Source organism: Natator depressus, chromosome 25 (genome assembly GCF_965152275.1).
Source record: "Natator depressus isolate rNatDep1 chromosome 25, rNatDep2.hap1, whole genome shotgun sequence".
Taxonomy (NCBI): Eukaryota; Metazoa; Chordata; order Testudines; family Cheloniidae; genus Natator; species Natator depressus.
The window spans coordinates 7,960,630-7,974,085 of record NC_134258.1 but is presented as its reverse complement, the minus strand read 5'-3'; the positions used below and the strand labels follow the sequence as shown (position 1 = coordinate 7,974,085).

Here is a 13,456-nt window from a genome sequence, read left to right as displayed (position 1 = left end):
TCCCTACCACACCACATTTCACTATTACCAAACCATGTTCATCTTTGATAAAAACCAAGGCATTTACTGACAGCCACAGTACAGCTAGGAAAGTCTACAAAAACATCCTGTCAGCAAATACTAAGTTTTAAGCCTTGTCTACACACACAAGCTGTACCGATTCAACTAAACCAGCACAACTAACCTGCGTGGACAATCTTAAAACCAATTTAGAAGAGTCCACACAAGGAAGTTGTGATGATTTAATTAAATCCATTACTAAACTGAATTGGTATAACGTGTGTGTTTACGTAGTTACCAAATATGGAATGTTACCAGGTTCACAAAACACTTCAAGTCTCCTCGCCCTAACACCTGAAGCTGTATCTTTGTCTGCAAGCATGGTAATCTGACACTCTCCTGCAGAGAAAGCATGTCTGCCTAGAGACACAAAGTGGGTGATGTAATATCTTTTAACTTCTGTTAGTGAGAGACGAGCTTACACAGAGCTCTTCTTCAGGTCAAAAGAGCTCTGTGTCAGCTCAAAAGCTTGGTCTCTCTAACCAACAGAAGTTGGCCCAACAAAAGATACTACCTCACGCACCTTGTCTCTCTAATATCCCCTGGGACCCACATGGCTACAACACCACTGCATACATATGGTAGAAATCTAGTTAAATATAGCCCACCTTTTGATCTCAATGTGATAATTTAAAGGAGGCAAGAAATCCTCTGTTGTTTCTCAGCACATATTAGCTTTTGATTAACAAAGATCCTTCTTTAATACACAAGTTACAGTTCCCTGGTTTCCCTCATCACAGTACATATGCTTAAAATGTCTTCTGTAGCAGGACATTTACCCAGGCCACATTATGATGTGCATGTGAAATAGGTCTTTGATCTCAGATCTGTTTCAGGTATTTCTATGGGATACCACCAGTAGCATCTGAATTTTCTACAGAATAGCTCTCGGGATTAGTCTACACACAGGAGTTGCACTGCTTTAACAAAAGGTGTAAAGTTAAGAAGAGACAGTAAACCAAAGTAACTGATAAGCCTTTGTTCTTTATTCTTTTTTCGGTCTCATCAAGTAGAAATCCATAGACATTTAACTTTGCATTGGTATTCTTAACTTAATACTCTTGGAGTTAAATTGTCAACATGCCAGTTTTCAAAACACAAACAATTAGTGTGTATTTGTGCGTATAGTTCACTAGCACACTCATGAGCATTGTTCTTGGGTTATGATAACTGGAATCTTACTGAGCCAAGTACAAAAGTTAGCCACTCAGATATCTATCACCTCTGCTAATGTTAATGCTAGGAGAGCAAGAGTCCAGAACCAGATCTCAGTAGAGATGCCTCCTAGTCTCATTTCCAGTTACCAAAATGAAAGAGTACATCGCAGACATTCCGCCATGCTGAAGCCTATACACTGGGATCATACACTGGGCTTGCTCCCCATTAATGATACTCAGCAATTGTACTCCCTGCCATCACCAATGCTGGACCTCCAGAGTCGGTAACGTGAAGTAGAAATGTAAATAATCTATATTTTAGTGTGGATTCAGAGTGATAAATCAGGATTAAAAAGAGCACCTGGTTCCACACCTAGCTGCCCTACACCAAGTCCCACAGATAAAGCACAAGTTACACCTATCAAAAGAGAAAATTTGTCAAACATGCACAGGGAACAAGAGGACTTCTAGGAGGTGCTAGCTTTCATATGGAGTAGGATGCCAATCTAGCCAAACTAAAGATCTGATCTGACATAGAACTTTTATGTATTGTCAAACTTCAGTACCCTCTGGCAATCAGGCTAAATATATTTATCATCTTTAGATGCTTCCACTCCTTTTTCTTGGAGCTATAAATAGGAGATGGGGTTGTAGCTGAAAAAAAATTAAGTTTTTTCCTCCCCCTTCAAAATATTAGATTACATTGCATTTGTGTTTCCAGTGGACTGGCACACGAAGTGTTCAAGACTGAATTAACCAATTTCTAAAACTCTGTTTAAGTCATCACAGCCTTAACGTCTGTACTGCCTTCTTATGCAGACAAATCACATACATCTGAAGCCTGTATAATATAGTCAATACAGTTTTCTTTTTATACTGGTAAGTAGTCCAGAAGCTAAGAAATATGGAAAATAAGAGTAAACAGGGAAACTCCACAAGTAGTAACAAACATATGGAATAAGTTAACAAGGAAGGCAACTGAAACAGAGGATATAAATAACCTCAAGGGATACCTAGCCTAGTTTGTGAAGGCGGAAGGGAGTGAAGGGTTATGATGAAAACAGCAGGAAGATGGGATTAAGAAATTATGAAAGTGCAGGCACACAGGGCCAGATGGCTGTTTCCTGTTCCTAAAATTTATGTTCTCTCGAATTAAAGAGAGCAGTTTAAGTATTATCTGATTTGTGTTCTGGCAGGTTTCTCAGAGCCATGTAACATGGTTAAAGAAAACGCCTTTTATGTCCACATTAGAAAAACAAATCCACACTTCTGCCTAGTGAGGGTATTCAGCAATGGCTGCTTCCCACATGCCTTCAAATGTCCAGTCCATGTTCAGACACTGCAGCAGTTCATCGAGCTGCATCTTGGTAAGATGCACTACCTTCATTTATCAACACTTCTTTCATCTCTGTGCACATTAGGGTCAAGCCTTTCCAGCAATGGGAGATCCTCAAGTTCACTCTTTATTTTGCTCAGAACAAGGTCCGTTTTGTAACGAGGCCTGAGGCTACCACGTTTACTCTACGGGCCATTGAAGATGGGTGTAGTGTGATGGGTCACAAAGCAAAGGGAGCCACAGCCATAGCAAAAAGGCACATTTTGCCTACGCCATTCACAAAAAAACACATTACAGCCAGTTATGGCAATCCTCGTCACTACCTAGAACCATAACCACGCTAACCCAGACTCTGGTTATCATGGCTTCAAGGTGGAAGGAGCTGCTTCTTTCACCTTCCAAGCTCCTCTAGCTGCTCCTCAAAACACAAGGTATGGTGCATACAGAACTGCATGACAGGTTTATAAAAGTAAAAAGAGGGGTGTGCGTGTATTAAAATAGTAAGTCACCTTTCTTTATTTGTGGGAAGCTTTAAGTCTGTCATGATTAAGTATAGAACTAACTGGTATCAGCATAGAAAGGGCCACTGTTCCAGTTTAGCAGAGTTGTGACAATGACGGAGAAAACAGCCGCTCTCCTAATATACTGCTACGTTAGCTAGAGGACAGATTATGGTTCAGTACACAAGGATGCAATATGTTAAAAAGGTAGCACCTTCAGCGAAGGATACAAAAGCTACAGCAAAACAAGACAGACTTTCAAGTCACTTATCAAAGTGACTGCAGCTCCTGCTTTAAGAAAGGTTAAAAAAAAAACAAAAATTAATCTAGGAATATTCTGAATAAACACACACCAACTAGAAGAGAACCCACTGGTTTTCTCTTTCTCTCGACTATGTGGCCTCACTGCTCACCAGAAATGCTACCATCATTTCAAAACTTGTATGCTTTTTCACCGTCCCTTACCAGATGGAGTCCTGGGCATTACTAATGTATCTGCATATATGAGAGAGACTCACCTAGCTCGGTTGGCTTCAGCAGTTCATCCAAGGTGGTATAGAAGGGAAGTTTCACCAGCCGCACTTCAGGCTTTACAACTTTGGGTGGCAACCTCCCCAGTCCGTTAAGGTATTTCCCATAGAGTGCAGGATAGTCAATGTTAGGCGTGGAAAGAGAAGTCCTAGCAACAGTGCTCCCACGGTCATAGGAAGAATGTATGGAGAGTGCCTCTGGAGGTCGGTGCTGCTGTGGCTGCCCCGGTTCAGAGCTCTTCTTAGCATAGCGAGTCTCATAGAGCTCTTTAATTTTCTTGAAAACTTCAGGGCTACAATCAAACTGGACCAGCTGCAATGCTCTAGTGACCAGCTCATGTTTAAGTCCACTCTTACTCCGGCCAACAAAACCCAGTAACATCTGAAGATCTGAGACTCTGAAACTCATCACCATGTTCTAGGAAATAAAGGTAAAAAATTAAAATAAAAGATTCTTAAAGCTATAAATAGATCAAGTGACAATTCTCTCCAAAGCCTGTACCCTGGAACTCAAAAGATTAAAATTCACTTGCAAGAGTGACACCAACCCTTCTGTTTAGATCACCTGCTTTTCAACTGATTTAACGTGCCATGCATTAGACACCTGTTTGTGCAATGGGAATACACAGTAGACCTACTGAACATCAGCCAGTATACACAGATCAGAAAGCAGTGACACAAGCTAGTCACTGAATTACTACAAAAAAATCTGTGATAAATACTAAGTAATCTCATGGTAACAGCTGGAAACAATGGCAATCACAAGGACACTAAATATCTTGCATCAGGTTGTTGGAAAAGCAAGCGTATTTGGGGTTAACAACTACTTCAGCTCACACCCTTTAATCAGCTCTCCTGTGAATAGGACCAGTGCCTGCTTCTTTTACTGCTCTGAGGGAGCACCATGAAACTACCTATTTCAAGGCTGATCCTCAGGTTTTGAACAGCACTGAAACTGACCAGTCTTGTCAACTTCACTTTTCTTCTGCCTGGGGAAGCTCAGAGGGAACCTGAGCTGTCTGTAGACTCAAAGACAACACAGAATTGATCTACACAGGGAAGATTGTCTTCATAAGGATAAGAGCGAGATAATAATAATTAAAATTAATGCACTTGTTCTGCAGAGATGGATTGTTAAGGCCTTCCTCATTGCCAAAAAAAGCTTCACATACACTCAGGGTGAAGAAAGTGTTTTTCAAGCCCTGAAAATATGTTTGAACATTTGCATTTATTCTTGCAGCTTGCTCACTGGTTTGTGAAAAATATAGGAGAAATTTTCCAGAAAACACTCCTACATGTCCAGCTGCAGGCAATGAAATCAGACACGCACTAGGTGTTTTCCATATTTATTTTCTGATTATATGGAAAAGGCATACAGAAATCAGATTATTAGTTTACCAAAATAGGTTGAAAATAATATTCTTACTGATCATTGAAAAAACTGACAAGCCAACTTTTAAAGGAAAATGGCAACTGATTTAAATCAAGAAATGTTCATTAACACTGTTTGTGGGCCATGAAATTTAACAAAGGTCACGTCTACACTATGGGGGCTACAGGAGCATAGCTATGACACTCTACCTCTGCTGGCATAACCCTGTAATGTAGACACAGCCTACAGTGACAGGAGGAGTTTTTGGTCACTGCAGGAACACGACATTCCTGACCGATGGTAGCTAGGTTGATGGAAGCATTCTTCCCTTGAATTAGTTGTGTCTACACTGGGGGTTAGGTGGGCATAAGTATGGCATTCATGGATGTTGGTTTTTCACCTGAGTGCCACAGCTATGTCAACCTAAATTTTAAGTGTAGACCAGGCCACAGGAAGAATTAACCTCTTACATTTTATTGTTCCCCTTTCCTGTGAAATCCCCTTGGACTTCCTATTTCACTGAAGCTGTCCTAGAATGCATCCCAAATGCATCTGGGTGCAAGGAGACATTTAGTAGTGTGATGTGTTCTGGAATCTCTTCAGTGAGAAAAAGAAAGTGAGGGGGGTTGAGAGATAGAGCTTTGACAAACCAAGGAAAGATGTTCAGTGGTTAGGGATCTAATCTAGGACTTGGGAGACCCAGATTCAATTCCCTACTCCACCACATGCTTCTGGTGTGACCCTGAGCAAGTCATTCAGTCTCTGTGCATCACTTATCCATTTGTAAAATGGGGGTAATAGAACTTGTCCATACCCCACATGGGCATTGTTAGAATAAATACATTACTGATCATGTGGTGCCTAGATACTACAGCAAAGCAGGCTGCATAAGCACCCTAGACAAGGGAGTTAGCCCTGTACTCATTGTTCCTCATTTCCTGTTCTCTTGGTGTATTGGGCATATAAACCAGCGCTTAACTCAATTGCTTTTTGCAGTTTACATTTACCCAGATTTCAGGTCTAGAGATGTTATCAGATTTGAACAATAAAAAGCAAAACAGGCTATTCTGGCACAGAGAAATATATGTCTAGAACCTCACACCTCTAACTCTGAGTGAGTGGAATGAATATGCAGTTCTCATTAGCTAGTGAGATTATTCATTTTAAAATGAATATAGATGTAGGCTTTGGGCAGCAACAAAAGACAGGAAATTGTGTGTTCAAGGAGCATGGAAGATAATGAATTCTCACTACAGCCAAGCAACAGATCACAGAAGTCTTCAAGATGCTTCCTTTCAGAAGAGTGGTGGGCTTCTGCCCAAAATAATCAATGAGGAAGGGCTAACATATGGAGAAAGGGTCAGCCAGTGTTATGCCTACATTTAAAAACAGGGTTCTCCACATTTTACTTCTGCCCTACATCAGCATTCACTGGGTCTGCCCTGTCATTCCATTACTTAATGCCTAATCCTGCCAGATGCTGAGCATCTTCAACCATCACTGAAGTCACTCAGAGGTGTTCAGCATCTGGCAAGAATGGGAACTTTACCATGAAAGCCCTGTTGTGTGCACTGAGAGATTACAGTTCTGCTTCACAGACAGTACACCTGTGATTCCACTCATTGGCAGGCAGGAACTGAAGAGCCCCACTCATGCAGAGAGCAGTATCACATAGCAGAACTGGACTCAATAAAAAGAGAGGCTTGGAATCTGTGCTGTAAGTCTTCCTCTCCCCAAAGAGCCTCGTTATGCACAAGGTATGTTGTAAGTATAATACAACTTAACATATTTTAAAAAACGGCACATCACTAGACAATCTCCAAATACGCCAGACATCACAGAATCCTCTAGTCTATGCAGATTTATAGACATATCAATATTTTCTCCAGAACTTTTAAAGCACTGGATCCCATTCATTATCCACCACCATATTCACTTCTCTGAAAGCCTCTTCATACCTTCAATTTAGATAATAAAATAATCCATTTATGCTTTCATGGAGGGGTGGGGGTTTAAAGTTTGCAAACAATCTGACCCACTGGAGACATTTGGACAGTTCACTCACCCCAAAACTATTTCCTAAAATGTCAGGGGAGGAAACCCGTATGTCATCACTTCACACTCACCCCCCAACTGCACTTGCAAACTCTTCACTCTGAAGCCCACTGAGCTGAGATTGGAACAGGAAAGGGGGTGGCATGAGGGAGTCACAGAGGAAGGGGAAAATGAGAAGAGTAGAAGTGAGGATGGGAGAACTGCAGGAGGGACCTGAGGCAATGACTACATGGAGGAGGCAATAGTGAGAGAAGATGAAGCAGCAGGTGGGGAAGGAAGCCAAGGTGTGCAGGGAGCAGCATGCCTGTTGTAATGATTTTCCAAGGACAGTTATAAAAAATGATGCCCTGAAATGGGGGAGTAAGCTAGGGATCTTCAGGTTCAGTGTTGGGGTGAGAAGAGGCTGAGACAGCAGTAGGTGGGGAACGTGTTAAGTAACAGTCACAAGGAGTGAAAGCAGGGGAAGCATGGGTGGGGGTGATGAAAAGGCCCTGAGGAAATCTCAGCAATCAGCATGGGGATGAGAAGGGGCTGAGCCAAATGGACTCTGGAGTTGGCGGGAATAGGAAGGCACTGATGCTGGTGGGATTGGGGAGGGATCTCTGGACTGGAGGGGAAGGCATTAAGTAATGGTGACACCAGAGGGATGGGGGCTCTCTGGGGTCGTGAGGGTCAGGAAGGCGCTGACACGGGTCTCGGGGTGGAGTCTCCAGAGTCAGGAAGGGGCTGATGCTGGAGTCAGCTGCAGAATGGCAGGATGGCACTGATGCCAGGGAGGGGGATTAGGGAGAAGCCTCCAGGGAAGATTATTGGGGGTGGGGGAAAGCAGGACGGCACTGTCACCAGGAGATGGGGGGTGTCCAGGGACAGGACGGCGGGGATGGGACTGCACCAGTGCGGGGGTGGGGTGGGGAGGGAAGCGTGTCTCCAGGATTGGGACGGCGCTGACGTGGGGGTGGGGGGGGAAGGTGATCGGGACGGGACGGCGCTGACGGGGGGGGGCGGTGATCGGGACGGGACGGCGCTACGCTGAGGGATGAGGAGGCGAGTGAGGCCTCAGACCCGCAGAGGCGGGGCTGGTCGAGGCCCAGACCCCCAGGGAGCTAGCGGGTGAGGGCCCTGGCGGGGGAGCGGCGAGCAGGCCGGGCCGGTTCCCCGCGGGGGGCCGGCGGAGGAGGCAGGAGCCGGGGGCGGCTCCCACAGGGAGGTTCCTGGGTCCCTCGTGGCCCGGGGGTAACGGGGCCGCCGCCCGCGGCCCTGTCGCCGCCGCCCCCCCAACCCCGTGCCCCCGCCGCGGCCCCACCCCCCCGCCGGGAGGGGGGGGGAGGCCGCTCACTCACTTTCGCCTCCACCAGCTCCGCCGCCATCTTGGCTTCCAGCGTCCACCGGCGCGCCGGGAGCCGCCGCCGAGTCACGTGACCATCAAAGTGGGGAGGTGCGAAGGAGGACGGGGGAACCAATCAAATCGCGCTCCGCCCCCTTCCCCCCTCCCTCCGCCAGCCGGCGCGAGCGCACTGCCGCGCGCTCGCGCCCCGCCTCTGACCCCGTTCCAGCCGCCTCGGGGCGCTTAAAGCCACAGGGCCGGGGGGCGCGCCAAGCTGCCCCCCCCCCGAGCACAGGGCCAGGCCAGGCCATGATGGGAACCGCTTCAAGCCAGGGGGTGCTGCCCCCCCAGCACCCCTAGTTCCAGCACCTATGGAGGCAGGATCAGGCCCGTTGTTTAGAATGAGGGGCCAGATCTCCCTTTGGGGAGATTTCACCTGGGTTGCGGTTTGCCCCTTCCCATCGAAAAGGCTGGGGGAATAAGCCCTCAAACATGGCAGATTTCCCAGGGTCATCCTCAAGGAGCTCTTATGTGTTCTTGCTCTGCTCCCAAAGCCAGCTCCATGGCAGAGTGGCTCCTTGGAAGCCATGTTACTAGAGCATCAGCCTGCCCGTGGAGTCAGACTTGGCTAGACTAGTACAGTCCTGGAGCTGCCTTACTCCCCGCTGCTGGTGGGAAGATGAGGAACTTCCATGCAGGCTCACCCGCTTCACCACACCTACCCATCCAGTATCCTCCGGCTCCTACCACGGCGTGGACCCCAGACTTGTGCAGTGAGTCCGGCAGGGTCTGGATGGAGGGAAGGGAAAGCGCCACAGAGGTAGCTGATATCCCGTCTCCTACAGGGCAGAGGGATATTTGTACATGGAGCGTCTCCTTTGCACATGGATCAGAGGGGTTTGATCCAACTCACTGTTAGGGGGTATGTTATAGAATCATAGAATATCAGGGTTGGAAAGGACCTCAGGAGGTCATCTAGGCCAACCCCCTGCTCAAAGCAGGACCAATCCCCAATTTTTGCCCCAGATCCCTAAATGGCCCCCTCAAGGATTGAAGTCACAACCCTGGGTTATAGTATAACAATAATAATACACCCACTTTAGGTGGGACAGCCTGTAATGGAATGTACTTTATAAGGACCCCCCCCCCAGGCTAGCGCTACCCTGTTACAGGATGGAACAATGCCTGTGAAACCAAAGACAAGGTCACTCCGGGGGAGGAAATAGTCTTAGGGAGTTCGGGGTGTGGAAAAACCATTGCTGCTAATTCTATTTAGGTCTCAAGGCCCGAGTCCCCAAGCCAGTTCCATGAGCCGGAACCCACCTCAGCCCCAGTGAAGAAGAGTCAAGCAGTTCTGAGGAATGGGGCAGTGGGGAGTAAATCTCCTATTTCATTAAGGAGATTGCGGTGGTGGGGAACGGAGGACATGCCTCACTGCTGTGACTAGGGTAGGACTTGGCGACTCCCACATTTGTTAATCCTGTTTGGCTGGAGAAAGGCCATGTCTGTACCTACAGGCATGACAGGGGCACAGCTACCAGCGCCATAGCTAGGCCGCTGGAGCCCTGTCGTGTAAATGCAGACTGCAGTGACAGAAAGTGGTTTCCTGTCGATTAAGGTAATCCACCTCCTCGAGCAACGGTCGCTAGGTTGACGGAACCATTCTTCCGTCGACCTAGTTGTGTCTGCATCCGGCAGTTAGGTTGACATAGCTACAGCACTCAGGAGTGTGGATTTTTCATTCCTTTGAGCACTATAGCTGCATTTTATGTGTAGATCAGGCTAAATTTTACTGCAGAACTGGATTATATATGGCCAGATTAAGAAATCCCTTTCGAGTGCATCTGAAATGTTCTTTCTGGCCTGTTTTTGAAAACAAACAAACAAACTGCCTTCCCCGCCAGACACACATACCCATCCTAGCAAATTAAAATAGAAAAACCTCTGGGAAACCAGAAAACCACTCTACAAAACAAATAAACCCTTTCAGGCTTCCTTGACCCATCACAGAGAAACATAAAAGGACACAAGCTCAAATTTGTTTTCCTTTGCAAGTCACCCTTTAAGAAACTGTCTACTGAACAGTGAGCAGTTTTCAAACTTGTATATTTGTTCCGGCCGCATTTGATTCTAACTTTGTTGTGCCAGCCCCAGGTGTTCAACAATCATAAGTCAAAATATCACGAGAGTGGCTTAAAAATCATGGGATTTCAAAAGATAATATATTTGGGGTTCTTTTAATTTCTCTTCTGGTTTCTAACCTTTCTACTCCGGTCATGATTTTAGGCTTTTTTCACAACCACAAGGGCTAGGAACTTAATTTTTTTTTTTTAAAAAAAAGAGAGCTAAGGGCTGGTCTAAAATACAAGTTAGGTTGGCTCAACTGCATGGTTCAGGGCTGTGAAATATTTAATGTCCTGTGCAATGTAATTAAAGCCAACCTAAGACTTGGTGTAGACACTGCTAGGTTGATGGAAGAATTCTTTTATCAACCTAACTACCACCTTTTGGAGAGGTGGATTCACTACCTCAGTGGAAGAACCCCTTCTGTAGCTGTAGTGTGTGTCTACACTGCAGCACAGCTGCAGCGTGGACGCTCTGCTGCGGTAGTGTTTCCAGTGTAGACGCACCCTGAGATGTTCATGGAATCACTTGCTTCCAGGAGCTGGGGCTTTAAGAAAGTCACCAAATATCATGAGACCTGGTAATAAAACTGCAAGCGTTGGCAACCACGCAAACTAGACAAAAGGCATTAGTGCTCCTTGGCCAAGATTTTCTGCAAAGTCTTTATGAATATGGTTAACATTATGCACTGTGAGGAGTCCTGCAGTGGGTTTTAACAATATATAACTTTAACAATATAACTTATATATTTAATATATTAATATATAACTTTAACAATATATAAAGTTAACCATGCGCATAAGCATGTCCATAACTCTTTGAAGGATTGGGGCTTGAAAGGCCTAAATTTATTCTCGTTCTTTTTTCTTTAAATCTTAGCCTTTAGGGACAATGAGGGAGATTTGCACAGCTACAGATGGCATTTAGGCAATGAGAGTTGGGTGCCTAACTCCCGTTTGTGCCTGTGAAAGATTCTAGTCCGAATGTTCGAAAGCACCCAAGTCTGTTTGCAAAAGTCACAGATGCGTGTAGGAGCCTAAATCTCATAGAAAGTCAATAACAATCCTCATCCCGAGTTCTTAGCCAGCCCTTCTTACCAGAAGAGATTCAAGTGCTTTGCAAAGGATGTCAGTATCAGTGTCCCCATCTCACAGGTGGAGAAACTGACGTACAGAGTGGGGATGTGATTTGAAAAGTCACCCAACAGGGTAGTGATAGAGTTAGGAATAGAACCCAGGTCTCCTGAGTCTGACTTCCGTATGCCAGCCATGAGGCAACGCAGTTCAGGCTTTGAAAGGCTATATTACATGCAGAGAGGCGTCAAGTGGGTTTTTAAATGTACTCAGGTGCCTAACTCCTGCTTGTGGGGAGCCCCATGTCGTCAATAAATAAATAATCCCCAGTTTTTATATACTACTTTTCATCAGTAAATCTCAATTGTCTCTGGGATTCCCCCCCCCCCCCAGTGCTTTACAATGGAGGTCAATATCCTTTAGTCCCATTTTACAAATGGGAACATCGACACACAGAGAGGAGAGACTTTCCCAAGGACATGCAGCAGGCTGTACATGGGTGCAAGGGTCTATTCAGGTGGGTCTACTTGCAGGATCTGGGCCTGAATGCAGGATTCTGCATTAATGTAACATCTGGATTTCTATTATTACCCCTTCTGTTTTCACTCGATCAGAACTTTCCAAAAAAGTTGTCTTTGGAGTTGAAACTTTGCTTAGGGTCAGCCCAGAGTTGATTTTTTTTTAAAGGCAAATTTGAAGAAAATCTTTTCAGCTGGTTTTGAGTTATGGGAGAGTGGGGGAAAATATTTTTTTCATCTTGAAAAAAGAAAGGGAGTCTTCTTTCCCTTACACTGTTCTTTAAACCTGAGTGAGGCCAGGACTACACTAGGAAATTAGGTTGGGATAATTACGTCAATCAGGGGTGTGAAAAATGCACACCCCTGAGTGAAGCAGTTAAACCGATCTAACCCTTGGTGTAGACAGAGCTAGGTCAATGAGTGAATTCTCCCGTCAACCTATTTACCGCCTCTCGGGGAGGTGGAGCACCTACATTGACCGGGAAACCATCCCGTTGGTGTAGGTAGTGTCTTCACGAGAGCAGTACAGCTGTAGCATTTTAACTGTAGAAGAGCCCTAACTCCATCGACTTGAGTGGAGTTACTCCTGATTCAGAGAAGAATCAGGACCTAAAGTCCAGATTCGCAAAGGCATTTAGATACCTAACTTGACATTGGAAGTTAGGCACCTAAATACATTTGAGGATCAGGGCCTAGGCCTTTTTTGCTCACCAGTTGAATATGACTTGAATGATGGACTATGCAGGGCCAGTTTATACAGAGCATATTACAAGATGCACCTGGCCAATCATATTCTGTAACATGGATGGATTCCCTCCTGACCCTTGTTGTTAATCAATTTATGTTCTGAAGCACGAGGATTGATCACCGTGGTCATTTTAACTCTATATGTTTATGGCAGCCAAGTCTCAGCTGGTGTCAGGGATCTGCTCCCTGCAGTTTATTACCCAGCCTTGGCAAAAACTCTCTCCAGCAGCCCATTACCCTCGCTGAGCAGTGACCCCTTTCTTCACCAGCCAGTTCACTTTGATGAGGGGGTAAAGTCTAGTCTTTGTTCAAGTCAACAAGCTGTTGTCTTCATAGCCTGGTTGGGAAGATGTATCCTAACAGCTCAGCTCCATTGATGGCAACACAACATGGGCCCTCTGGCTGCTACCACCATTGAAAGCACTTTGACAATTAGATCTGCTCTGTGGGGAGGGTGAAGAAGCCTGTAGTTACCAGGAAAGGGACCTTCTAGCACAGTGATGGGGCGTATACACCCTGCTTAGCGGACGGCAGGGAGGAGGTTAACTCTTTCACTCGCTTTTTCTCCCTGAAGAAGGACCACAGCTGCAGGGAGCCACTCCCCCAGGAAAACCCCTCGGCGCTCAGGGATTGTTGGGGATCCAGGGGGGCAGGGCTAGC

At 45.7% G+C, this 13,456-nt stretch overlaps 1 protein-coding gene across 1 annotated transcript in view; it reads right to left on the bottom strand.

The window, feature by feature from the left end:
• Nucleotides 1-8,443, bottom strand: part of PIAS4 (protein inhibitor of activated STAT 4) — a 33,677-nt gene extending 25,234 nt beyond the window's left edge. The window contains exons 1-2 of the mRNA XM_074939163.1: nucleotides 8,351-8,443; nucleotides 3,572-4,001 (exon numbers count right to left, since the gene is read on the bottom strand). Coding sequence (XP_074795264.1) covers nucleotides 3,572-4,001; nucleotides 8,351-8,377 — 457 coding nt within the window. The 5' untranslated portion in view covers nucleotides 8,378-8,443. The remainder of the gene's footprint in view (nucleotides 1-3,571; nucleotides 4,002-8,350) is intronic.
• Between the last annotated feature and the right edge of the window lie 5,013 nt (nucleotides 8,444-13,456).